The 26,526-nt window shown below is 39.9% G+C and overlaps 1 protein-coding gene across 3 annotated transcripts in view; it reads left to right on the forward strand.

Annotated features, from left to right (window-relative positions):
• tspan11 (tetraspanin 11) overlaps positions 1 to 25,043 on the forward strand; it is a 38,660-nt gene extending 13,617 nt beyond the window's left edge. For 2 of the 3 annotated variants that reach the window (XM_071332207.1, XM_071332206.1), the window contains exons 4-9: positions 11,714 to 11,788; positions 12,762 to 12,866; positions 13,369 to 13,527; positions 15,788 to 15,874; positions 19,918 to 20,040; positions 22,630 to 25,043. In XM_071332207.1, the coding sequence (XP_071188308.1) occupies positions 11,714 to 11,788; positions 12,762 to 12,866; positions 13,369 to 13,527; positions 15,788 to 15,874; positions 19,918 to 19,995 (504 nt within the window). In that variant the 3' untranslated portion in view covers positions 19,996 to 20,040; positions 22,630 to 25,043. The remainder of the gene's footprint in view (positions 1 to 11,713; positions 11,789 to 12,761; positions 12,867 to 13,368; positions 13,528 to 15,787; positions 15,875 to 19,917; positions 20,041 to 22,629) is intronic. The other variant, XM_071332208.1, reaches the window with a different exon arrangement.
• The last annotated feature ends 1,483 nt before the right edge of the window (positions 25,044 to 26,526 follow it).

A 26,526-nucleotide genomic window follows, 5' to 3' on the forward strand; every position in this document is an offset into this window, starting at 1 on the left:
TGTTGCAGGGTTTTTTACTATTAGTTTAGAGGTGTTGCAGGGTTTTTTACTATTAGTTTAGAGGTGTTGCAGGGTTTTTTACTATTAGTTTAGAGGTGTTGCAGGGTTTTTTACTATTAGTTTAGAGGTGTTGCAGGGTTTTTTACTATTAGTTTAGAGGTGTTGCAGGGTTTTTTACTATTAGTTTAGAGGTGTTGCAGGGTTTTTTACTATTAGTTTAGAGGTGTTGCAGGGTTTTTTACTATTAGTTTAGAGGTGTTGCAGGGTTTTTTACTATTAGTTTAGAGGTGTTGCAGGGTTTTTTACTATTAGTTTAGAGATGTTGCAGTGTTTTTTACTATTAGTTTAGAGGTGTTGCAGTGTTTTTTACTATTAGTTTAGAGGTGTTGCAGGGTTTTTTACTATTAGTTTAGAGGTGTTGCAGGGTTTTTTACTATTAGTTTAGAGGTGTTGCAGTGTTTTTTACTATTAGTTTAGAGATGTTGCAGTGTTTTTTACTATTAGTTTAGAGGTGTTGCAGTGTTTTTTACTATTAGTTTAGAGGTGTTGCAGTGTTTTTTACTATTAGTTTAGAGATGTTGCAGTGTTTTTTACTATTAGTTTAGAGGTGTTGCAGTGTTTTTTACTATTAGTTTAGAGGTGTTGCAGTGTTTTTTACTATTAGTTTAGAGATGTTGCAGTGTTTTTTACTATTAGTTTAGAGGTGTTGCAGTGTTTTTTACTATTAGTTTAGAGGTGTTGCAGTGTTTTTTACTATTAGTTTAGAGATGTTGCAGTGTTTTTTACTATTAGTTTAGAGGTGTTGCAGTGTTTTTTACTATTAGTTTAGAGGTGTTGCAGTGTTTTTTACTATTAGTTTAGAGATGTTGCAGTGTTTTTTACTATTAGTTTAGAGGTGTTGCAGTGTTTTTTACTATTAGTTTAGAGGTGTTGCAGTGTTTTTTACTATTAGTTTAGAGGTGTTGCAGTGTTTTTTACTATTAGTTTAGAGATGTTGCAGTGTTTTTTACTATTAGTTTAGAGGTGTTGCAGTGTTTTTTACTATTAGTTTAGAGATGTTGCAGTGTTTTTTACTATTAGTTTAGAGGTGTTGCAGTGTTTTTTACTATTAGTTTAGAGGTGTTGCAGTGTTTTTTACTATTAGTTTAGAGGTGTTGCAGGGTTTTTTACTATTAGTTTAGAGGTGTTGCAGGGTTTTTTACTATTAGTTTAGAGGTGTTGCAGTGTTTTTTACTATTAGTTTAGAGGTGTTGCAGGGTTTTTTACTATTAGTTTAGAGGTGTTGCAGGGTTTTTTACTATTAGTTTAGAGGTGTTGCAGGGTTTTTTACTATTAGTTTAGAGGTGTTGCAGTGTTTTTTACTATTAGTTTAGAGGTGTTGCAGTGTTTTTTACTATTAGTTTAGAGGTGTTGCAGTGTTTTTTACTATTAGTTTAGAGATGTTGCAGTGTTTTTTACTATTAGTTTAGAGGTGTTGCAGTGTTTTTTACTATTAGTTTAGAGATGTTGCAGTGTTTTTTACTATTAGTTTAGAGGTGTTGCAGTGTTTTTTACTATTAGTTTAGAGGTGTTGCAGTGTTTTTTACTATTAGTTTAGAGGTGTTGCAGGGTTTTTTACTATTAGTTTAGAGGTGTTGCAGGGTTTTTTACTATTAGTTTAGAGGTGTTGCAGTGTTTTTTACTATTAGTTTAGAGGTGTTGCAGGGTTTTTTACTATTAGTTTAGAGGTGTTGCAGGGTTTTTTACTATTAGTTTAGAGGTGTTGCAGGGTTTTTTACTATTAGTTTAGAGGTGTTGCAGGGTTTTTTACTATTAGTTTAGAGGTGTTGCAGGGTTTTTTACTATTAGTTTAGAGGTGTTGCAGTGTTTTTTACTATTAGTTTAGAGGTGTTGCAGGGTTTTTTACTATTAGTTTAGAGGTGTTGCAGGGTTTTTTACTATTAGTTTAGAGGTGTTGCAGGGTTTTTTACTATTAGTTTAGAGGTGTTGCAGTGTTTTTTACTATTAGTTTAGAGGTGTTGCAGGGTTTTTTACTATTAGTTTAGAGGTGTTGCAGTGTTTTTTACTATTAGTTTAGAGGTGTTGCAGTGTTTTTTACTATTAGTTTAGAGATGTTGCAGTGTTTTTTACTATTAGTTTAGAGGTGTTGCAGTGTTTTTTACTATTAGTTTAGAGGTGTTGCAGTGTTTTTTACTATTAGTTTAGAGGTGTTGCAGTGTTTTTTACTATTAGTTTAGAGGTGTTGCAGTGTTTTTTACTATTAGTTTAGAGATGTTGCAGTGTTTTTTACTATTAGTTTAGAGGTGTTGCAGTGTTTTTTACTATTAGTTTAGAGGTGTTGCAGTGTTTTTTACTATTAGTTTAGAGATGTTGCAGTGTTTTTTACTATTAGTTTAGAGGTGTTGCAGTGTTTTTTACTATTAGTTTAGAGGTGTTGCAGTGTTTTTTACTATTAGTTTAGAGGTGTTGCAGTGTTTTTTACTATTAGTTTAGAGATGTTGCAGTGTTTTTTACTATTAGTTTAGAGGTGTTGCAGTGTTTTTTACTATTAGTTTAGAGATGTTGCAGTGTTTTTTACTATTAGTTTAGAGGTGTTGCAGTGTTTTTTACTATTAGTTTAGAGGTGTTGCAGTGTTTTTTACTATTAGTTTAGAGGTGTTGCAGGGTTTTTTACTATTAGTTTAGAGGTGTTGCAGGGTTTTTTACTATTAGTTTAGAGGTGTTGCAGTGTTTTTTACTATTAGTTTAGAGGTGTTGCAGGGTTTTTTACTATTAGTTTAGAGGTGTTGCAGGGTTTTTTACTATTAGTTTAGAGGTGTTGCAGGGTTTTTTACTATTAGTTTAGAGGTGTTGCAGTGTTTTTTACTATTAGTTTAGAGGTGTTGCAGTGTTTTTTACTATTAGTTTAGAGGTGTTGCAGTGTTTTTTACTATTAGTTTAGAGATGTTGCAGTGTTTTTTACTATTAGTTTAGAGGTGTTGCAGTGTTTTTTACTATTAGTTTAGAGGTGTTGCAGTGTTTTTTACTATTAGTTTAGAGGTGTTGCAGGGTTTTTTACTATTAGTTTAGAGGTGTTGCAGGGTTTTTTACTATTAGTTTAGAGGTGTTGCAGTGTTTTTTACTATTAGTTTAGAGGTGTTGCAGGGTTTTTTACTATTAGTTTAGAGGTGTTGCAGGGTTTTTTACTATTAGTTTAGAGGTGTTGCAGGGTTTTTTACTATTAGTTTAGAGGTGTTGCAGGGTTTTTTACTATTAGTTTAGAGGTGTTGCAGGGTTTTTTACTATTAGTTTAGAGGTGTTGCAGGGTTTTTTACTATTAGTTTAGAGGTGTTGCAGTGTTTTTTACTATTAGTTTAGAGGTGTTGCAGGGTTTTTTACTATTAGTTTAGAGGTGTTGCAGGGTTTTTTACTATTAGTTTAGAGGTGTTGCAGGGTTTTTTACTATTAGTTTAGAGGTGTTGCAGGGTTTTTTACTATTAGTTTAGAGGTGTTGCAGGGTTTTTTACTATTAGTTTAGAGGTGTTGCAGTGTTTTTTACTATTAGTTTAGAGGTGTTGCAGGGTTTTTTACTATTAGTTTAGAGGTGTTGCAGGGTTTTTTACTATTAGTTTAGAGGTGTTGCAGGGTTTTTTACTATTAGTTTAGAGGTGTTGCAGTGTTTTTTACTATTAGTTTAGAGGTGTTGCAGGGTTTTTTACTATTAGTTTAGAGGTGTTGCAGTGTTTTTTACTATTAGTTTAGAGGTGTTGCAGGGTTTTTTACTATTAGTTTAGAGGTGTTGCAGTGTTTTTTACTATTAGTTTAGAGGTGTTGCAGTGTTTTTTACTATTAGTTTAGAGATGTTGCAGTGTTTTTTACTATTAGTTTAGAGGTGTTGCAGGGTTTTTTACTATTAGTTTAGAGGTGTTGCAGGGTTTTTTACTATTAGTTTAGAGGTGTTGCAGGGTTTTTTACTATTAGTTTAGAGGTGTTGCAGTGTTTTTTACTATTAGTTTAGAGATGTTGCAGTGTTTTTTACTATTAGTTTAGAGATGTTGCAGTGTTTTTTACTATTAGTTTAGAGATGTTGCAGTGTTTTTTACTATTAGTTTAGAGATGTTGCAGGGTTTTTTACTATTAGTTTAGAGATGTTGCAGGGTTTTTTACTATTAGTTTAGAGGTGTTGCAGGGTTTTTTACTATTAGTTTAGAGGTGTTGCAGGGTTTTTTACTATTAGTTTAGAGGTGTTGCAGGGTTTTTTACTATTAGTTTAGAGGTGTTGCAGGGTTTTTTACTATTAGTTTAGAGGTGTTGCAGGGTTTTTTACTATTAGTTTAGAGGTGTTGCAGGGTTTTTTACTATTAGTTTAGAGGTGTTGCAGGGTTTTTTACTATTAGTTTAGAGGTGTTGCAGGGTTTTTTACTATTAGTTTAGAGGTGTTGCAGGGTTTTTTACTATTAGTTTAGAGGTGTTGCAGGGTTTTTTACTATTAGTTTAGAGGTGTTGCAGTGTTTTTTACTATTAGTTTAGAGGTGTTGCAGGGTTTTTTACTATTAGTTTAGAGGTGTTGCAGGGTTTTTTACTATTAGTTTAGAGTTGTTGCAGGGTTTTTTACTATTAGTTTAGAGGTGTTGCAGGGTTTTTTACTATTAGTTTAGAGGTGTTGCAGGGTTTTTTACTATTAGTTTAGAGGTGTTGCAGGGTTTTTTACTATTAGTTTAGAGGTGTTGCAGGGTTTTTTACTATTAGTTTAGAGGTGTTGCAGGGTTTTTTACTATTAGTTTAGAGGTGTTGCAGTGTTTTTTACTATTAGTTTAGAGGTGTTGCAGGGTTTTTTACTATTAGTTTAGAGGTGTTGCAGGGTTTTTTACTATTAGTTTAGAGGTGTTGCAGGGTTTTTTACTATTAGTTTAGAGGTGTTGCAGTGTTTTTTACTATTAGTTTAGAGGTGTTGCAGTGTTTTTTACTATTAGTTTAGAGGTGTTGCAGTGTTTTTTACTATTAGTTTAGAGGTGTTGCAGTGTTTTTTACTATTAGTTTAGAGGTGTTGCAGTGTTTTTTACTATTAGTTTAGAGGTGTTGCAGTGTTTTTTACTATTAGTTTAGAGGTGTTGCAGTGTTTTTTACTATTAGTTTAGAGGTGTTGCAGGGTTTTTTACTATTAGTTTAGAGGTGTTGCAGGGTTTTTTACTATTACTTTAGAGGTGTTGCAGGCGTTTTTACTATTAGTTTAGAGGTGTTGCAGGGTTTTTTACTATTAGTTTAGAGGTGTTGCAGGGTTTTTTACTATTAGTTTAGAGGTGTTGCAGGGTTTTTTTACTATTAGTTTAGAGGTGTTGCAGGGTTTTTTACTATTAGTTTAGAGGTGTTGCAGGGTTTTTTACTATTAGTTTAGAGGTGTTGCAGGGTTTTTTACTATTAGTTTAGAGGTGTTGCAGGGTTTTTTACTATTAGTTTAGAGGTGTTGCAGGGTTTTTTTACTATTAGTTTAGAGGTGTTGCAGGGTTTTTTACTATTAGTTTAGAGGTGTTGCAGGGTTTTTTACTATTAGTTTAGAGGTGTTGCAGTGTTTTTTACTATTAGTTTAGAGGTGTTGCAGGGTTTTTTACTATTAGTTTAGAGGTGTTGCAGGGTTTTTTTACTATTAGTTTAGAGGTGTTGCAGGGTTTTTTACTATTAGTTTAGAGGTGTTGCAGGGTTTTTTACTATTAGTTTAGAGGTGTTGCAGGGTTTTTTACTATTAGTTTAGAGGTGTTGCAGGGTTTTTTACTATTAGTTTAGAGGTGTTGCAGGGTTTTTTACTATTAGTTTAGAGGTGTTGCAGGGTTTTTTACTATTAGTTTAGAGGTGTTGCAGGGTTTTTTACTATTAGTTTAGAGGTGTTGCAGGGTTTTTTACTATTAGTTTAGAGGTGTTGCAGGGTTTTTTACTATTAGTTTAGAGGTGTTGCAGGGTTTTTTTACTATTAGTTTAGAGGTGTTGCAGGGTTTTTTACTATTAGTTTAGAGGTGTTGCAGGGTTTTTTACTATTAGTTTAGAGGTGTTGCAGGGTTTTTTACTATTAGTTTAGAGGTGTTGCAGGGTTTTTTACTATTAGTTTAGAGGTGTTGCAGGGTTTTTTTACTATTAGTTTAGAGGTGTTGCAGGGTTTTTTACTATTAGTTTAGAGGTGTTGCAGGGTTTTTTACTATTAGTTTAGAGGTGTTGCAGTGTTTTTTACTATTAGTTTAGAGGTGTTGCAGGGTTTTTTACTATTAGTTTAGAGGTGTTGCAGGGTTTTTTTACTATTAGTTTAGAGTTGTTGCAGGGTTTTTTACTATTAGTTTAGAGGTGTTGCAGGGTTTTTTACTATTAGTTTAGAGGTGTTGCAGGGTTTTTTACTATTAGTTTAGAGGTGTTGCAGGGTTTTTTACTATTAGTTTAGAGATGTTGCAGTGTTTTTTACTATTAGTTTAGAGGTGTTGCAGGGTTTTTTACTATTAGTTTAGAGGTGTTGCAGGGTTATTTTACTATTAGTTTAGAGGTGTTGCAGGGTTTTTTACTATTAGTTTAGAGGTGTTGCAGGGTTTTTTACTATTAGTTTAGAGGTGTTGCAGGGTTTTTTACTATTAGTTTAGAGGTGTTGCAGGGTTTTTTACTTTTAGTTTAGAGGTGTTGCAGGGTTTTTTACTATTAGTTTAGAGTTGTTGCAGGTTTTTTACTGAGGACTGGTTTGGAGGTGTTGCAGGGTTTTTTACTGAGTACTGGTTTGGAGTTGTTGCAGGGTTTTTTACTGAGTACTGGTTTGGAGGTGTTGCAGTTTTTTTTTACTGAGGACTGGTTTGGAGGTGTTGCAGGGTTTTTTACTGAGGACTGGTTTGGAGGTGTTGCAGTTTTTTTTACTGAGGACTGGTTTGGAGGTGTTGCAGGGTTTTTTACTGAGGACTGGTTTGGAGGTGTTGCAGTTTTTTTTTACTGAGGACTGGTTTGGAGGTGTTGCAGGGTTTTTTACTGAGTACTGGTTTGGAGGTGTTGCAGGGTTTTTTACTGAGGACTGGTTTGGATCTGTTGCAGGGTTTTTTACTGAGTACTGGTTTGGAGGTGTTGCAGGTTTTTTTACTGAGGACTGGTTTGGAGGTGTTGCAGGGTTTTTTACTGAGGACTGGTTTGGAGGTGTTGCAGGGTTTTTTACTGAGGACTGGTTTGGATCTGTTGCAGGGTTTTTTACTGAGTACTGGTTTGGAGGTGTTGCAGGGTTTTTTACTGAGGACTGGTTTGGAGATGTTGCAGGGTTTTTTACTGAGGACTGGTTTGGAGATGTTGCAGTTTTTTTTTACTGAGGACTGGTTTGGAGGTGTTGCAGGTTTTTTACTGAGGACTGGTTTGGAGGTGTTGCAGGGTTTTTACTGAGTACTGGTTTGGAGATGTTGCAGTTTTTTTTACTGAGGACTGGTTTGGAGATGTTGCAGGGTTTTTTACTGAGGACTGGTTTGGAGTTGTTGCAGAGTTTTTTACTGAGTACTGGTTTGGAGGTGTTGCAGGGTTTTTTACTGAGGACTGGTTTGGAGGTGTTGCAGAGTTTTTTACTGAGGACTGGTTTGGAGGTGTTGCAGGGTTTTTTACTGAGGACTGGTTTGGAGGTGTTGCAGAGTTTTTTACTGAGGACTGGTTTGGAGGTGTTGCAGTTTTTTTTACTGAGGACTGGTTTGGAGGTGTTGCAGGGTTTTTTACTGAGGACTGGTTTGGAGGTGTTGCAGGGTTTTTTACTATTAGTTTAGAGGTGTTGCAGGGTTTTTTACTATTAGTTTAGAGGTGTTGCAGGGTTTTTTACTATTAGTTTAGAGGTGTTGCAGGGTTTTTTTACTATTAGTTTAGAGGTGTTGCAGGGTTTTTTACTATTAGTTTAGAGGTGTTGCAGGGTTTTTTACTATTAGTTTAGAGGTGTTGCAGGGTTTTTTACTATTAGTTTAGAGGTGTTGCAGGGTTTTTTACTATTAGTTTAGAGGTGTTGCAGGGTTTTTTTACTATTAGTTTAGAGGTGTTGCAGGGTTTTTTACTATTAGTTTAGAGGTGTTGCAGGGTTTTTTACTATTAGTTTAGAGGTGTTGCAGTGTTTTTTTACTATTAGTTTAGAGGTGTTGCAGGGTTTTTTACTATTAGTTTAGAGGTGTTGCAGGGTTTTTTTACTATTAGTTTAGAGTTGTTGCAGGGTTTTTTACTATTAGTTTAGAGGTGTTGCAGGGTTTTTTACTATTAGTTTAGAGGTGTTGCAGGGTTTTTTACTATTAGTTTAGAGGTGTTGCAGGGTTTTTTACTATTAGTTTAGAGATGTTGCAGTGTTTTTTACTATTAGTTTAGAGGTGTTGCAGGGTTTTTTACTATTAGTTTAGAGGTGTTGCAGGGTTTTTTTACTATTAGTTTAGAGGTGTTGCAGGGTTTTTTACTATTAGTTTAGAGGTGTTGCAGGGTTTTTTACTATTAGTTTAGAGGTGTTGCAGGGTTTTTTACTATTAGTTTAGAGGTGTTGCAGGGTTTTTTACTTTTAGTTTAGAGGTGTTGCAGGGTTTTTTACTATTAGTTTAGAGTTGTTGCAGGTTTTTTTTACTGAGTACTGGTTTGGAGGTGTTGCAGGTTTTTTTACTGAGTACTGGTTTGGAGGTGTTGCAGGGTTTTTTACTGAGTACTGGTTTGGAGGTGTTGCAGTTTTTTTTTACTGAGGACTGGTTTGGAGGTGTTGCAGGGTTTTTTACTGAGGACTGGTTTGGAGGTGTTGCAGTTTTTTTTACTGAGGACTGGTTTGGAGGTGTTGCAGGGTTTTTTACTGAGGACTGGTTTGGAGGTGTTGCAGTTTTTTTTTACTGAGGACTGGTTTGGAGGTGTTGCAGGGTTTTTTACTGAGTACTGGTTTGGAGGTGTTGCAGGGTTTTTTACTGAGGACTGGTTTGGATCTGTTGCAGGGTTTTTTACTGAGTACTGGTTTGGAGGTGTTGCAGGGTTTTTTACTGAGGACTGGTTTGGAGGTGTTGCAGGGTTTTTTACTGAGGACTGGTTTGGAGGTGTTGCAGGGTTTTTTACTGAGGACTGGTTTGGATCTGTTGCAGGGTTTTTTACTGAGTACTGGTTTGGAGGTGTTGCAGGGTTTTTTACTGAGGACTGGTTTGGAGATGTTGCAGGGTTTTTTACTGAGGACTGGTTTGGAGATGTTGCAGTTTTTTTTACTGAGGACTGGTTTGGAGGTGTTGCAGGGTTTTTACTGAGGACTGGTTTGGAGGTGTTGCAGTTTTTTTTACTGAGGACTGGTTTGGAGATGTTGCAGGGTTTTTTACTGAGGACTGGTTTGGAGGTGTTGCAGAGTTTTTTACTGAGTACTGGTTTGGAGGTGTTGCAGGTTTTTTTACTGAGGACTGGTTTGGAGGTGTTGCAGAGTTTTTTACTGAGGACTGGTTTGGAGGTGTTGCAGGGTTTTTTTACTGAGGACTGGTTTGGAGGTGTTGCAGAGTTTTTTACTGAGGACTGGTTTGGAGGTGTTGCAGTTTTTTTTACTGAGGACTGGTTTGGAGGTGTTGCAGGGTTTTTTACTGAGGACTGGTTTGGAGGTGTTGCAGGGTTTTTTACTGAGTACTGGTTTGGAGGTGTTGCATGTTTTTTTTACTGAGGACTGGTTTGGAGGTGTTGCAGGGTTTTTTACTGAGGACTGGTTTGGAGGTGTTGCAGGGTTTTTTACTGAGGACTGGTTTGGAGGTGTTGCAGGGTTTTTTACTGAGTACTGGTTTGGAGGTGTTGCAGTTTTTTTTTACTGAGGACTGGTTTGGAGGTGTTGCAGGGATTTTTACTGAGGACTGGTTTGGAGGTGTTGCAGTTTTCTTTACTGAGGACTGGTTTGGAGGTGTTGCAGGGTTTTTTACTGAGGACTGGTTTGGAGATGTTGCAGTTTTTTTTACTGAGTACTGGTTTGGAGATGTTGCAGGTTTTTTTACTGAGTACTGGTTTGGAGATGTTGCAGGGTTTTTTACTGAGTACTGGTTTGGAGGTGTTGCAGGGTTTTTTACTGAGGACTGGTTTGGAGGTGTTGCAGTTTTTTTTACTGAGTACTGGTTTGGAGGTGTTGCAGAGTTTTTTACTGAGTACTGGTTTGGAGGTGTTGCAGAGTTTTTTACTGAGTACTGGTTTGGAGGTGTTGCAGGGTTTTTTACTGAGGACTGGTTTGGAGGTGTTGCAGGGTTTTTTACTGAGTACTGGTTTGGAGATGTTGCAGGGTTTTTTACTGAGTACTGGTTTGGAGTTGTTGCAGGGTTTTTTACTGAGTACTGGTTTGGAGGTGTTGCAGTTTTTTTTACTGAGGACTGGTTTGGAGATGTTGCAGGTTTTTTTTACTGAGGACTGGTTTGGAGGTGTTGCAGGGTTTTTTACTGAGTACTGGTTTGGAGGTGTTGCAGTTTTTTTTTACTGAGGACTGGTTTGGAGATGTTGCAGGTTTTTTACTGAGTACTGGTTTGGAGGTGTTGCAGGGTTTTTTACTGAGTACTGGTTTGGAGGTGTTGCAGGGTTTTTTACTGAGGACTGGTTTGGAGGTGTTGCAGTTTATTTTTACTGAGGACTGGTTTGGAGGTGTTGCAGGGTTTTTTACTGAGTACTGGTTTGGAGGTGTTGCAGGGTTTTTTACTGAGTACTGGTTTGGAGGTGTTGCAGTTTTTTTTACTGAGGACTGGTTTGGAGGTGTTGCAGGGTTTTTTACTGAGGACTGGTTTGGAGGTGTTGCAGGGTTTTTTACTGAGGACTGGTTTGGAGGTGTTGCAGGTTTTTTTTACTGAGGACTGGTTTGGAGGTGTTGCAGGGTTTTTTACTGAGGACTGGTTTGGAGATGTTGCAGGGTTTTTTACTGAGTACTGGTTTGGAGGTGTTGCAGGGTTTTTTACTGAGTACTGGTTTGGAGGTGTTGCAGGTTTTTTTTACTGAGGACTGGTTTGGAGGTGTTGCAGGGTTTTTTACTGAGTACTGGTTTGGAGGTGTTGCAGTTTTTTTTACTGAGGACTGGTTTGGAGGTGTTGCAGTTTTTTTTTACTGAGGACTGGTTTGGAGCTGTTGCAGGGTTTGTGGTGTTCTGTTCATTGTTGTTCCCTCAGGAGATAGAGGTGTTTTATGTCTCTCTTAGTTCTCAGTACATTTAGCTGGCGGAAATCAAAACCTCTCTCTCGCTTTTCTCTCTCTCTCTCTCTCTCTCTCTCTCTCTCTCTCTCTCTCTCTCTCTCTCTCTCTCTCTCTCTCTCTCTCTCTCTCTCTCTCTCTCTCTCTCTCTCTCTCTCTCTCTCTCTCTCTCAAATATTCAATGTATCCCCCTCCCTCTACACTCTGTTCGCTCCCTATTCCCCCCTCTCTTTCTCTGCTAGGAGGAATATGACAGACATCTCACACCCCTAATTCATATCTCCTCATTCTGCACAGTCTGTCATATTCCTCTGGTCTTTTTTCATTCTCTCTGTCAGCTTTGGGAATGCGGGTGCGTGACAATACAAAGACACTTGATGGAATGTCTTATATCTGCATTGTCACAATAACTGAGTGACTTTTGGTAGGAGTCTAAGAGTGAGTGTTGGTAAAGATGTTAAGTGAGACTGTTCTAAACAGAGACATGCAGTTAATGCTGCATTTTGTCTTATATTCAAGAGAGAGTTTTGCCTGTAAGTGTTGAACTGAACTGTGTTAAGACTGATCTCTCTCTCTCTCTCTCTGTCTCTCTCTCTCTCTGTTTCTCCAGTATTTCTGCTGTCTGTTATTGATCTTTCTCATAGAGCTGGTGGCAGGAGTCCTGGCCTACGTGTATTACCAGAGGGTGAGTGACTACTTCTCCATCTTCATATTTTATCCTCTTGTGTACCCATCTCTCCCTTCCTCCCTCTCCCCCCCGTATTTGTTTTCTTTTTAAATACTGATCTATTCATTGAGTCTGGAGTGCAGTTCTGGGACTATCTCCATTGCATTTGAGTAGCCATGTGTGTGCGTGTGCATGCTTACCTGGTGTGTGTATGATACCTGTGTAAAGACCATGTATCTGGAGCCCTGATCTCCAGACAGAGCTCAACCCTGAGCCCTGATCTCCAGACTGAGCTCAATCCTGAGCCCTGATCTCCAGACAGAGCTCAATCCTGAGCCCTGATCTCCAGACAGACCTCAACCCTGAGCCCTGATCTCCAGACAGAGCTCAACCCTGAGCCCTGATCTCCAGACTGACCTCAACCCTGAGCCCTGATCTCCAGACAGAGCTCAACCCTGAGCCCTGATCTCCAGACAGAGCTCAACCCTGAGCCCTGATCTCCAGACTGACCTCAACCCTGAGCCCTGATCTCCAGACTGACCTCAACCGACCCTGATCTCCAGACAGACTCAACACTGAGCACTGATCTCCAGATTGACCTCAACCCTGAGCCCTGATCTCCAGACTGACCTCAACCCTGAACCCTAAGATCATCCTAATCTCACACATCTGTCTGTCTTTCAGTATAATCAGAAATGAATGGTTGACTCAATATTCTGGTGAGGGGAGATCTTATTCACTGGAGTTGAGTTTCAGATAAATCTGAACATAAAGTCTCAGACAAGCAAGGCAACCCCACTGCGCTCTCCTCTTTCACGCCAACTGAGGTGTTCTCTCTCTCTCTCTCTCTCTCTCTCTCTCTCTCTCTCTCTCTCTCTCTCTCTCTCTCTCTCTCTCTCTCTCTCTCTCTCTCTCTCTCTCTCTCTCTCTCTCTCTCTCTCTCTCTCTCTCTCTCTCTCTCTCTCTCTCTCCCTCTCCCTCCCTCCCCTAGCTCAGTGAGGAGCTGAAGCAGCACCTGAATGAGACCATGACAGAGAACTACGCCCAGCCAGGGAAAGAGGCCATCACCCTGGCCGTGGACAGACTACAGCAGGACGTAAGGACTCAATCTCCCATTAGCCTTTGCTTAGTTTTTCTTGAAGGGACAGGAGTGCCAGTGGTAAAGCTGGTTCACATTAGTTATGGTACATAGTTGTTACACTCAACTGATAAAGCTGCTGTAGGACACACACACACACACACACACACACACACACACACACACACACACACACACACACACACACACACACACACACACACACACACACACACACACACACACACACACACACACACACATCCCTGTTCACCTTGAAGCATGTGAGGTTCAATGTTAATCATATGCGAGGTCACGTCCACTATATGGGTACAGTATGATGCAAGATGTTAATGCAGTCTGTAATACGTACTTGGTTTACAAAGTTTTTTTGTGATGTGTTTTTTCTGCCTCTTCATTATTTTGTTGATTGATTGGAATTAGATGTGATGGTTTTCAGACATCAACTAAGTATAGCTAATGATAAACACAATTCCACTCTTCTCCTTCTGTTGGTCAGTTCAAGTGCTGTGGCAGCAACAACTCGTTTGATTGGCTGCATAGTGTGTACATGAGCTCGGCTGTGTCGGAGGGCAGGGTGGTCCCGGACAGCTGCTGTAAGACCATCACCTTCCTCTGTGGCCGCAGAGACCACCCCTCCAACATCTACAAGACTGAGGTGGGTGGGACCATTGGAAAATCAGCACTCAACAGCAAATATGTGCCAAATGGGTTACAGCAGACTTTAGGGTGTCATAACTGGACTTCTCCACAGTGAAAATGGGTTACAGCAGACTTTAGGGTGTCATAACTGGACTTCTCCACAGTAAAAATGGGTTACAGCAGACTTTAGGGTGTCATAACTGGACTTCTCCACAGTGAAAATGTGTTATGTTGTCATTCTATTTCATAGCGATGACAGCAGAGCCCAGCACTGTCAGTGGAATGGAACGGTCCATCATGATTTCAGATCTAACCATTTGTTCATATTTAATGGATCAATACAATTCAAGTTGGATCCTAAAATATTCCTTCAAATAAATATTTCAAAAAATATAAATGGATCTCGACATGGAACAATTGATCAATATTTCAGGACCAGAAGGTTGTATTGGGCATCACATGATTTCTGAAATGGGGACAGGCAGATGATATGTCCCTCAGAGCTCAACTGTCTCCTTTCTTATTCTGTCTATAAATCTGAAACAGTCAAATACTCTGGTTTGGAAAGTCACTTTTGCCAACAACCTTTCTCTACTTGACAGGCTTTCTTATCAGTAAGGGCTGATAGCGTAAGCGCTCTGAGAATATTTAATAAAATATTTGAGATGCTCCTTTCGCTTTTATCTGTGACAAGCAGGAGAAGTCTGTGCTTGTTTCTCTCTTTCACACACACGCACGTACGCACACACGCACGCACACACGCACACACACACACACACACACACACACACACACACACACACACACACACACACACACACACACACACACACACACACACACACACACACACACACACACACACACACACACACACACACACACACACACACGTCTCGCTCCTTGGTTCCCGCTATCGTCACTCCACTTGTCAGTGTCACTGCAGTTCAGAGGAGTGAAACTTTGATAAAATCTCTTTATAATTAAACAAAGTTTATATGGGTGGAACTGAAATATTTACTGTGCATTTAGGGAGTCAGCTGTGGTTGACAGCTCCCCACACACTCGGAAAACACTTGGGTTGAAAATGTGCTCGTCAATGAGTTTTCACTTCCACAGGAAGCTGAGATGTTTTTGAAAATGTCCTCAGAACTGTGACTCACAACATGGCTTGAAACAACCTACTCAGTCAAAGCCCTTTGCTAAAACAGTATGACACGGAGGTGACTGCACATGGATGTTTACGTGCACTCCATCCAGCCATGGCTCCTCAATACCCCCTCTACCCACATCTGAGTGACGTGTGTGTGTGTGTGTGTGTGTGTGTGTGTGTGTGTGTGTGTGTGTGTGTGTGTGTGTGTGTGTGTGTGTGTGTGTGTGTGTGTGTGTGTGTGTGTGTGTGTGTGTGTGTGTGTGTGTGCGTGGTCAGAGAAAGAGCCTCCTGAGAGAGGCCTAATGCATCCCACTGTTCTCTCTACTTCTCTCAGGCCGCCTGTTAGCAGTTGATGTTACTCTTCAATAACACAGACCCCAAAGCAAATCAGGGGGAGAGAAATAGGTTTATTCAAAGAGGAAAAATCATAGATGTTATGCTGAGAGGTAGATGTTCATTATTCCCTGTCCTCAGTGATTCTCTCCACAGAACAAAGGGACAGGATGTAATTTATAACCCAACCCTAGCCTGGGGTTGACCAATTAGAATTCCTTGCAAATAGACTGGGCCAATGGCCAAATAACAAGTCTCCTACAAGTCCTCTGCGTTGTGTATTATCTTAAACTATTCTTACACTGCCCAAGCCCTATATCTTTGTTCTCTGCAGTGTAACTCTGTACCACACACACACACACACACACACACACACACACACACACACACACACACACACACACACACACACACACACACACACACACACACACACACACACACACACACACACACACACACACACACACACACACACACACACAATTGCCGCAGCAATTTGGAGACAGACATATAAAGAGCTGGAGAGGGTAGGGTTGATAAATATACTATGGTAAATGAAGAGCATAGCCCAATTTCAATTCTCCTTTTTCACACCCCCTCAAGGATTTAAAAGCATTGGATTGATCCAAATATGATAGACACTGACTACATCAATCAGGTGTGTCTGTGCATGTATGTGTGTGTGTGTGTGTGTTCATGCCTGTGTGCGTGTGCATCATACATGTGCGTGCTTGTGTGTGTGTGTGTGAAGTGATTTGACCCCTGACCTGTAACCTTTGCCCCACAGGGTGGCTGCATCACCAAGCTGGAGCAGTTCCTGGCTGACCACCTGCAGATCATTGGAGCTGTGGGGATAGGAGTGGCCTGTCTACAGGTCGGTCTCCCAACACTGACCAGCGGCTTTATTAAGAGGAAATGATGAGGTCTTATTATATTTCAGTACTGTGGTAGCACCTCGCTACAGACACAAGCTATCACTATCAGACTATCACAAACTATCATTTTGTTTTTGTGGGATTTGGGGTATCACCGATGTCATGGATATCAATATAATGTAGTGATAATAGTGGATATCATCTGCTACTATGGATATTGGTAGCCTTACTGTTGAAATGTCTTCAATAATAGCTAGTATCTAGATGGATAGGTGGGGACAAGCGAAATAGAGATTGTGAACAGAAAGGGAGAGAGAAGGCATGGTAAACTTTGCTAGTTCCTCTTAGTAGAGTAACGGGTTAAGAGATTAGACGATTGCTTAAGAAAAAAAATATATTTTTTAAAATCAGTCTCAAAATATATCCACATGATAAAAGGCTTTCCAATTTCTTTTACAAATAAACATCAATGTGGCCATAATCTTCCTAGTACCTCAAAGATGCACCCAGTAACTCCTATTACCGGTCAGACAACCTTTCAATGCACTCTATTACACCCCCCTATATCCTCTCAGCTGTAATCTGATTCCATTCACATTCTGGGATTTGATTTGCTGCGGCCTCAGATGGACCAAGCTCGTAGCCCAGTCCACTCACAGCCTGTCATCCCGTATACGGCTTCAAAATGGCAGATTTTGTCATTGATAAGTGCCTGAATTGGAACGAAGTGGCTGTACAGTAACATGCTATACCTGACTTCAGAGCTCAGGGCTTCACAGCTCTGTATGGGTTTTGACTGACAGCCATTAACTTGAGCACTGCTCGAGACAAGAAGATGCCGCCGTCCTTCCCGCTAATTGGGATACGTTTGCACATTTGTTGTTGTCTGAGTGAGGGAAATGTTGGAAATCGAGATGAGTCGATGTGTTCTGAAAGATGAAACGTTGAGGATTATAATAAATACAGCTTTGATGTCATACAAGAAAACCTCACACCTGTGAGTCCAAATGTGCACTTCATATTTCCATATTTGAAACTCGTTTACAGTATCAACGTTTCTGATCGATATAACCCTAACCCTTCTCAGCAGTATCGTAACGTTTCTGATCGATATAACCCTAACCCTTCTCAGCAGTATCGTAACGTTTCTGATCGATATAACCCTAACCCTTCTCAGCAGTATCGTAACGTTTCTGATCGATATAACCCTAACCCTTCTCAGCAGTATCAACGTTTCTGATCGATATAACCCTAACCCTTCTCAGCAGTATTGTAACGTTTCTGATCGATATAACCCTAACCCTTCTCAGCAGTATTGTAACGTTTCTGATCGATATAACCCTAACCCTTCTCAGCAGTATCGTAATGTTTCTGATCGATATAACCCTAACCCTTCTCAGCAGTATTGTAACGTTTCTGATCGATATAACCCTAACCCTTCTCAGCAGTATCGTAATGTTTCTGATCGATATAACCCTAACCCTTCTCAGCAGTATTGTAACGTTTCTGATCGATATAACCCTAACCCTTCTCAGCAGTATCGTAACGTTTCTGATCGATATAACCCTAACCCTTCTCAGCAGTATCGTAACGTTTCTGATCGATATAACCCTAACCCTTCTCAGCAGTATCGTAATGTTTCTGATCGATATAACCCTAACCCTTCTCAGCAGTATTGTAACGTTTCTGATCGATATAACCCTAACCCTTCTCAGCAGTATCGTAACGTTTCTGATCGATAAAACCCTAACCCTTCTCAGCAGTATTGTAACGTTTCTGATCGATATAACCCTAACCCTTCTCAGCAGTATTGTAACGTTTCTGATCGATATAACCCTAACTCTTCTCAGCAGTATTGTAACGTTTCTGATCGATATAACCCTAACCCTTCTCAGCAGTATCATAATATTTCTGATCGATATAACCCTAACCCTTCTCAGCAGTATCAACGTTTCTGATCGATATAACTCTAACCCTTCTCAGCAGTATCAACGTTTCTGATCGATATAACCCTAACCCTTCTCAGCAGTATCGTAACGTTTCTGATCGATATAACCCTAACCCTTCTCAGCAGTATCGTAACGTTTCTGATCGATAAAACCCTAACCCTTCTCAGCAGTATTGTAACGTTTCTGATCGATATAACCCTAACCCTTCTCAGCAGTATCGTAACGTTTCTGATCGATATAACCCTAACCCTTCTCAGCAGTATCGTAACGTTTCTGATCGATATAACCCTAACCCTTCTCAGCAGTATCAACGTTTCTGATCGATATAACCCTAACCCTTCTCAGCAGTATCGGAAGAAAAAGGTCCCTCCCCTCAGACCAATGTGTTTTGAAGAGGAAGTGAGGAGATAGGATGTAAAGAATCAAGGAAAGATACATTGAGATGGGGCCATGGACAGGACACTGTATACCTTTCTCTCCCAGCATGCTTTGTAATAACTCTTGGATGGGGCGGCTGCTCTCCACCATCGATCTGCTCTCTGCAAATAAACTCCACAGGGACTGGACTGGACTCTCCATCCCCCAAACATGGATCGATCGCCTGAAAATGGTTTACTGTTCAGCCAATGCTGTTCATAGATTGGTGTTTTCGTCAAGCTTGGGATGTGATGCTCGGGTTGAGAGGTTTCTTATTGCAGTCCGGTGATGTTTAGTAGCCAAATCTCAGATTTAGTTTGTGCTCTCTAGCCAACTCTCGTCATGCTATATCAGTCAGTTATATACAGCACACAATACGGCATCAACACATCTGGGACCAGGCTAGATGTTTTGCGGTCAGGAACAGGACATCTCCAATCTAGCTGTGGGACCACTTCACTCTGTTAATAATTCCAGACCGTGCCATTTCTTTGCTTATTTACAATATTATTGTCGTATTCTCCATAAATTATCTTTGTATGGCGAGATAACAAGGCTTAGTTAATTCATTTAGATTTTATGTAACATTTTGATACAGCCTAACTGATAAAACTGCACAGTTTTGATTTGTAAATTTAAGATAAAGTATAGTCTTGCACTTCACGATATATCGTCATTGTCAAATATCATGGTATTACATTTAATCATATATCAGCCCAACGCTAGCTTAGACCAAACCTGAACATACAGTACTGGCTCCATCTTGGCTACTCCTTCCAACCAACCAGTGCTCCCACTCGTCTGTGTTCCCATAGCTTTTCTCTTGGAATTCCACAGAGGAGTCATGTGATCTATTCACTGTGGAGACTGTCGACATGGGAATTTGGGGTTCCTAAGAAAAACAAATGTTTTATTAGCCCAAAGACCCTCCCCCTATTTGACAAAATATTCCCAAATAATATGCTAACATTTTTCCACGCACATATATGAAGCATACATGGGTAAGATAACTACTGTAGCTATGTCCTTAATATGTGTTAGCGGTCCATTGACAAATCACCCATCTTGTCCCTAACTAATTTAGACCAGCATTTGATCTAAATGGGCTCTTCTCTATTGGGATTGAAGGTCTCTGTCTGATTGTATGTTAGTTGTATGTCAGTAATGTCTCTGTGTGTGTTGTCAACTGTTCCTCTCTGTCTTTAATAACTGAAATAGTAATAGTCTCTGTGTCAGCTGTTCCTCTCTGTCTTTAATAACTGAAATAGTAATAGTCTCTGTGTCAGCTGTTCCTCTCTGTCTTTAATAACTGAAATAGTAATAGTCTGTGTCAGCTGTTCCTCTCTGTCTTTAATAACTGAAATAGTAATAGTCTCTCTGTCAACTGTTCCTCTCTGTCTTTAATAACTGAAATAGTAATAGTCTCTGTGTCAGCTGTTCCTCTCTGTCTTTAATAACTGAAATAGTAATAGTCTCTGTACCTTTGTTCTTAGTTTGGTTGTAATTACGCAAATCAATTTAGTCTCTGTCCTCTTTCAGTGTCCCCCTATACTTTGTCTAATATAGGTCACTAACCCCTCTGTGTGTGTGTGTATGCATGTGTGTGTTTACGTGTGTGTCTATGTATGTCTGTACGTGCGTGTATGTCTGTGTGTGTATGTGTGTGACATCTATAGCTGGCCGGGGCCATGTTGACGGCCTGCTTTATCTATCTGCTGTATAAAGAAGAGGAGGAGGACTTCTCTGCCGTGTGATAGGCTAAGCCTCTGTCTGGTCACACTCAGTGGGGACGGGACAAGGTTGGAGGGCATTGTGGGAAATGTGTTCTGTGTGTGTCTGTGTTCATTTTTATTTTTGTGATTGTGTCTTTTGTATTTTTGTGTAGATATGTGTTGTCTGCATGTTTGTGTGTGTGCGCCCTTGTGCGTGTGTGTGTCTCTGTGTGTGTGTGTGTGCGTGAGTGCGTGCGTGTGCGTGTCTCTGTGTTTGTATGTGTATGTGTGTGTGTGTGTGTGTGTGTGTGTGTGTGTGTGTGTGTGTGTGTGTGTGTGTGTGTGTGTGTGTGTGTGTGTGTGTGTGTGTGTGTGTGTGTGTGTGTGTGTGTGTGTGTGTGTGTGTGAAGACAAAGAGACAGTTGATCAGAGATTCATGCATGCTATATTGCCTGGCCTATGCTTTATTCTCGGTACCACCGAGCAACACCCACCCCAATAGGGACACCAGGCTGACCTCCACATGCATGTTAACCTTTGATCTTTGCATGGCTGAAAGGGCTTGACAACATTATCCACAATCCAAGGGCATGAGCAAAACAAACAGTTCACTGAAGTTCTCCCACAGACTAGACTATGAGATTAATGTCCACAGATAAACGCGAATGAAAGGTGTGCTTGACCAGATTTGAAAGAAACCCGTACAATGTATTTCTCATCATCTGAAATTGGGTAATAATAAGGAAAGAGGACACCGCTAAATGTATTCTTCATGATTTCTTTCTTCATAGCTTTTTATGATTGCAGCACATTTGATAACTTATTTCTTGTCAGTGTCTTCACCTGCCACACTGAAACTACTTCCTATATATTCCTTGTCATTCCAAATGCTAAACTAACGAGCAGAAAGGAAGTTTAGCACATTCTGTCCTCCATCCTCTGTCTCCTTCTCCCTTCTGTCTCCTCCTCCCTCCTCCATCTCTTCCCCCTCCTCCTTCCTTCCTCCCTCCCTCCTCCCCCCTCCTCCCTCCGGCTGCTCTTCCCTCCTCCTCCCTCCTCCTCCATCCCCTGTCTCCCCGTCCCTCCTCCGTCTCTTCCTCCTCCGGCTCCCTCCATCTCTCTGTGAGTTGTGAGTGTCATTCTCTACCTCCTCACTCTGTCATCTGAATTCTCAGTGGTGCTGGCAGGGTTAGAGGCATCGTAAAACCGCCCTGAGTGCCGAGCCGCAAAGGCCTTCTTTGACGAATCTACTCCCCATGTTGTGACCCCGGTCGATAAAACCCTCAGAGAGGAGAAGACTTGCAGGGGGGCCGTTGATTGAATCTCAGCCCTCCTCTGTTTGTCGTTTGTCATCCGTCACACACGCACGCACGCACGCACGCACGCACGCACGCACGCACGCACGCACACACACACACACACACACACACACACACACACACACACACACACACACACACACACACACACACGTCCAGCGAATGTGCCTCATCTAAGTCCTAACCTCTCAGCCTTTTCCCTGTGTATTACTGTAACTCTGCTTTTGTCTCACAGATCAGTGAGATCTTTCATATCCCCTATCCCTTAATAGTGATGACATGGGATGATCTTGTTAGAAATAAGGACCGGTTTAAGGCTTTTGGCAGAGTGAAAGCACAAGTGTGTGTGTGTGTGTGTGTGTGTGTTGCTATGTTGTGTGCGTCAAGGCCTGTTGTATCCTCCCATTTCTTCTCTACCTTAATCTCATCTCATCTTTTTGATGTCGGCTCCTTCATCCAAACAAGCGCCAACTAAAGCTCTCTCAGACCGCCCTGCCGCTAGCTGAAAATTACTTATTTTTCTCAGATCAACCAAAGTACCTACACAGTTCTACTGTTGTATCCCAGTATTGCTTCACTTCTTTCTTTTTCCTACACAAAGTATTCATAGGATTTTAAAGCAGTCCAAATCACAAGTGGAGTTTTGAATGTACTTTATAGAATACTTAAGGAGAAGAAATATCAAGTGTGATGTATAACCTATTAAGTAGTCAACAAAAGCAATGTTTAGGGCTTTCTCAAGTTAAGCTGGTGTTGAGAATGTGGAGTGCACTAGGCAAAATGTTTTGCATCACAAACCTCCAAAATGCCACACTTCTTGTGTCCATAGACTCCTTTGTAAGTATTTACATATGTTATATTAATATTTTTTATTTCTTATTATTTTAAATGCCTCACAGAAAATGACAAAAACATCATAAAACATATTCTTCACTTTGTAAAACATCCATTTCATTGTATCCAATATTTTCCCTCAGTTTAATCATGTGATTTTTTGTAGATTAATTATTAATGGATTATAACACTAAGTTATGGTTTTGAGAACGTTGGCAGGGCTTCAGACAGAAATGTCCTTTGAAAAATGGAAGTTGCTAAATGAATGTTTGTTCACAGATTATCTCTCTCCAACAACAGTCATAGTGGGAGCTTTAACATTCACCACTGGCCACCACAGGCCCAATTACACCACTGCTGCAATAATGGCTGCTCGGCACTCCTGTTCCCATAGTAACCACACACTTCCTCACCCTCTCACCCCTAACCCACTCTCCTCATGCTATCCCACTATGCTACCATGACGACTGACCTTTACCCTTGATTGACCTTCACAACAATTGTGTGTGTGTGTGTGTTTCAGATCTGTGGGATGGTGTTCACATGCTGCTTACACAGAAGGATTAAGTTGGATCCTTACTGAACCCTACTGTCAAGCCCCCCCAACACCATCCTGCCTCATGGGCCAGGGAGCAACGATGCCTGCTGAACACTCAACCTTGACCTCTAACCCCTCCTAACCTCTGAACCTTACGATCCAACCCTGCCTGGACCCTCCTGGATCCTTCTGCACCCCTCCCTTGGCTTGGATGCATGCACAGCCCCCCCCCGCTCTCAAAGACAAGGCCAATGAAGAAGAGGTGATTTGGTATTATGGTATTGTTATTTTCTGTAGTAAGCCTACTGCTGTTTATGTAAGGTAGTTCTTACTGTATGTTGTCAATACAGTCAAATCCTTACTGTAGATTTCACAACATTCCACACAACTGGAAGGCAAACCGAAGTGGTTGTGACTGAGAATCAAGTGTACTGTACACACTCTCATGGTGTTGCTGCTTACGAAGGGTTATTCAATTAGTGCTATATCCAGTGTGTCACGGATGTGGCCCACAACGTGCCTCTGTCATCATTTGTTATCACGCATTCTTTGATAGCAATGTTACACTAATTTAATGGTTCACCACAAAGGGAATCGCATGGTCATCGATGTTTGATCTACGTCATAAAGAAAACAATCATGAGTTGATTGATATCCACAGAATAATCAAGCAGATATAGGGAAAACCTAAACTTGAAATGAATGAAAATAGCACTAAACGCTGCTAAGAGTAACGTTGCAACATTTCTGTATGTGTTGCCTCCGTAGTTTGACTAACACATCTGGTTCTGTGTTGTATGCTATGCTAAAGGTGTTGATATCGGCGAAGTCGCCTCTCTCGCAGTACCATATAAACCTACCACTCATCTTTCAATCCCAGGACCAATTGACTTGTTTTACGACCACTTTTATTATGCTGGAGAAACATGTTGTCATTTACCACTGATACAGGGTCAGATCTTTCTCTGTCACGCTACTGGTTAAGATTAGGATTCAGGGGTTATGGTTGACGTCTAGTTGAACGGGAGAGGTTTGAACTGTCATGAGTCTGTCCTCTCCTCTGGTGTGGGTTAGTATCCCCATCCAGTGGTAGATATTGGTATTTACTCCTGTGCAGCGCTCCTGTAGTATTCTGTGTAAGGTTGCACAATTTGGAGAACTTTCAATAAATTCCCTGGTTTTACAGAAATCCTGTTTGGGGGATTCCGGATTTCCTGCTTATTCCCTCCATTTCCAGGATTCCTACAACCGAGATTTCAGGAAAACCAGGGAATTTATTGAACGTTGCCGAAATTTCGCAACCCTATTTCTGTCTGATTGGTTGTGGAGCAGCCAGGCAGCCTTGCATCGACTACTGCTTTTAAAGACTAACTACATTCCTCTGAAGGCAAGAGATATATTTACATTTTATTGTTTACTAAGACTTAGAAAATGTCTGACACATTTCCACGAGAGGACACTTTCAAAGAGAGCCTTCTTTGGTTTGACTATTGTCAAGGACACATTCAAATAGTATTGATTGCCCACTACCAAGATAGGACATTCGTCTTTGTTTTTTAGGAGTACTGGTAATTCAGCTGACAAATTCCAGTTGATACAATGACAACAATCCTTTGTCAAAGTTCTATGGATGTTTTGCTGTTATTCCAAGAGATGAAGACACGTATACAGATGGTATTTTTTCTATTCCTCCCAGTGACCAACAGAAAGCTCTTGTTGTTCATGTATTTTTCTAATCGAAATGGGTCAAAATATGATATAACATTATAGTATGTATAATATAAAATATATAATAAAACATATTCAATATGATCTGGGCTCTTTCTATACTGTAGACTGTAGTAATTAAAGTATGCCTTTGTCTGTTTAACAAAAATGTCATAATAGCTTTTGAATTTATGTTGATGGTAGTCTTTAACCGGATAAACTTTATTTGTGTTTCCTACATCATTCAATGGTTTGGTATTATTATTCTCAGCTGTTCTCTTTGCATCAATGTCTTGAATGTTTTGTTAAAGTATATGACTATTGCTACTTTAAGACATCATAAAATGTTGATATTCATACTTTGAGATATGAAGAAGGTTATACGTTCACAGACCATGTTTGAAAGAAGTGTATATGGATGGACACATTCATCTTCAGTGACATGTAGTCTATCTTTTAAGAGCTGCAAGGTAAACAAATCTGTCAATGTGCCCTTGAGCAAGGCACTTAACCCCAATAGCTCCTGTAAGTCTCTCTGGATAAGAGCGTCTGCTAAATGACTAACATGTAAATGTTTGTAAAAGCTGATGTGACAATGGTATTGGGATGCACTGTATGACTTGTTCTATACAATATGATTACATAAAGGGTTTCTAAACTTTACTCAATAAATATAATACTATATTACTGAATATATGACTATTTATATGATTATTTATTAATGTTGTGGAAGATTGTGGTTGGGTTGAATCCTCTAGTTGTGGTGGATATAGTGTATGTTATGGTGATTAGTACGTTATAGTGGTGGATATAGTATATGTTATGGTGATTAGTACGTTATAGTTGTGGATATAGTGTATGTTATGGTGATATGTTGTCACTAGGTGGAGACAAAGTTGTGCCCCTAACAAGCATTGGAAGGTAATCATCCCAGGATGTTTTGTCTTCCTCAGTTCCTGTATGGATTTATCACTTAGTTAGAAAATGTTCATGTTTATTACCACTTCCGTTAACCTGTGGGTAGGTTATTTTTCACAGGACAAAAAGTACATCCTTCAAATCCAAACTTAAAAGCCATGATCATTGTGAAATAAAACATTGTTTCTTTGTTCTATTCACCTATTCTCCTAACCTCATACAACCATAGCTCAGAGGTAATCAGTCTGGTAATACAAGGCTACTATTCTCCTAACCTCGTACAACCATAGCTCAGAGGTAATCAGTCTGGTAATACAAGGCTACTATTCTCCTAACCTCGTACAACCATAGCTCAGAGGTAATCAGTCTGGTAATACAAGGCTACTATTCTCCATCAATCTTACAGTATTGATGCTTCACTATGCTTGCTGACTGCATTTGCACTTAGGCCAACTAAATTTCCTCAACTCAATACACCATCATGTACACATACAAGAGTGCTGTGGCCATAGCAGGATTCATCTGTAGGTTAATGGTATTACCATATGACTGGGGATGTGTTCCAATATTCTTTAATAGCTCCCTTGCCTCATTTGGTTTCTTTCACAACCACTGATCTGACATGACATGTTAAGTGAGTGCATTGTGACGCAGTGTGATCCAATGCTTTAATATCTCAGTAAGGGAAGGACGCAAGGAGAGGAAGCCAGTTTAGTGTTGGGACATAGTCCAAGACATCAGTCGGTTAGGGAAGGAGATGAGGAGGGGAAGCCCGTTTAGAGTGTTGGGACACAGTCCAAGACATGGGGCTGGGGGAATCTGTCAGTCTGTCAGTACTTCCATCTCCATCAGCAAGCAGAGGATGGCTCCTATTTCCTCAGCATGTCTCACACACCCTGGAGAGAGGGTGTACATGCATGCATACACACCTACTGTACACACATAAACACACACACACACACTGATAGAGCTTACAAACACACCCACATGAAAAAACATTCAGTTGTACTATACAGTATTTACTATAGAATAATACAGAATACTACAGTTTACTATAGAATAATGCATTATTTACCATATAATTTGAGTAAATACAGTATAAATACAGTATTCTACAGACCTCAAAAACACTACAGTAAATACTACAGGAATATCCACAAAAACACTACAGTAAAAACTATAGTAAAGTCTGCAGGAACAGTGAAGTGAATCGTACAGTAAAGTCCGCAAAACTACTGTAAATACTATAGTATTTAG

This window comes from Salvelinus alpinus, chromosome 11 (assembly GCF_045679555.1).
Source record: "Salvelinus alpinus chromosome 11, SLU_Salpinus.1, whole genome shotgun sequence".
Lineage (NCBI taxonomy): Eukaryota > Metazoa > Chordata > Actinopteri > Salmoniformes > Salmonidae > Salvelinus > Salvelinus alpinus.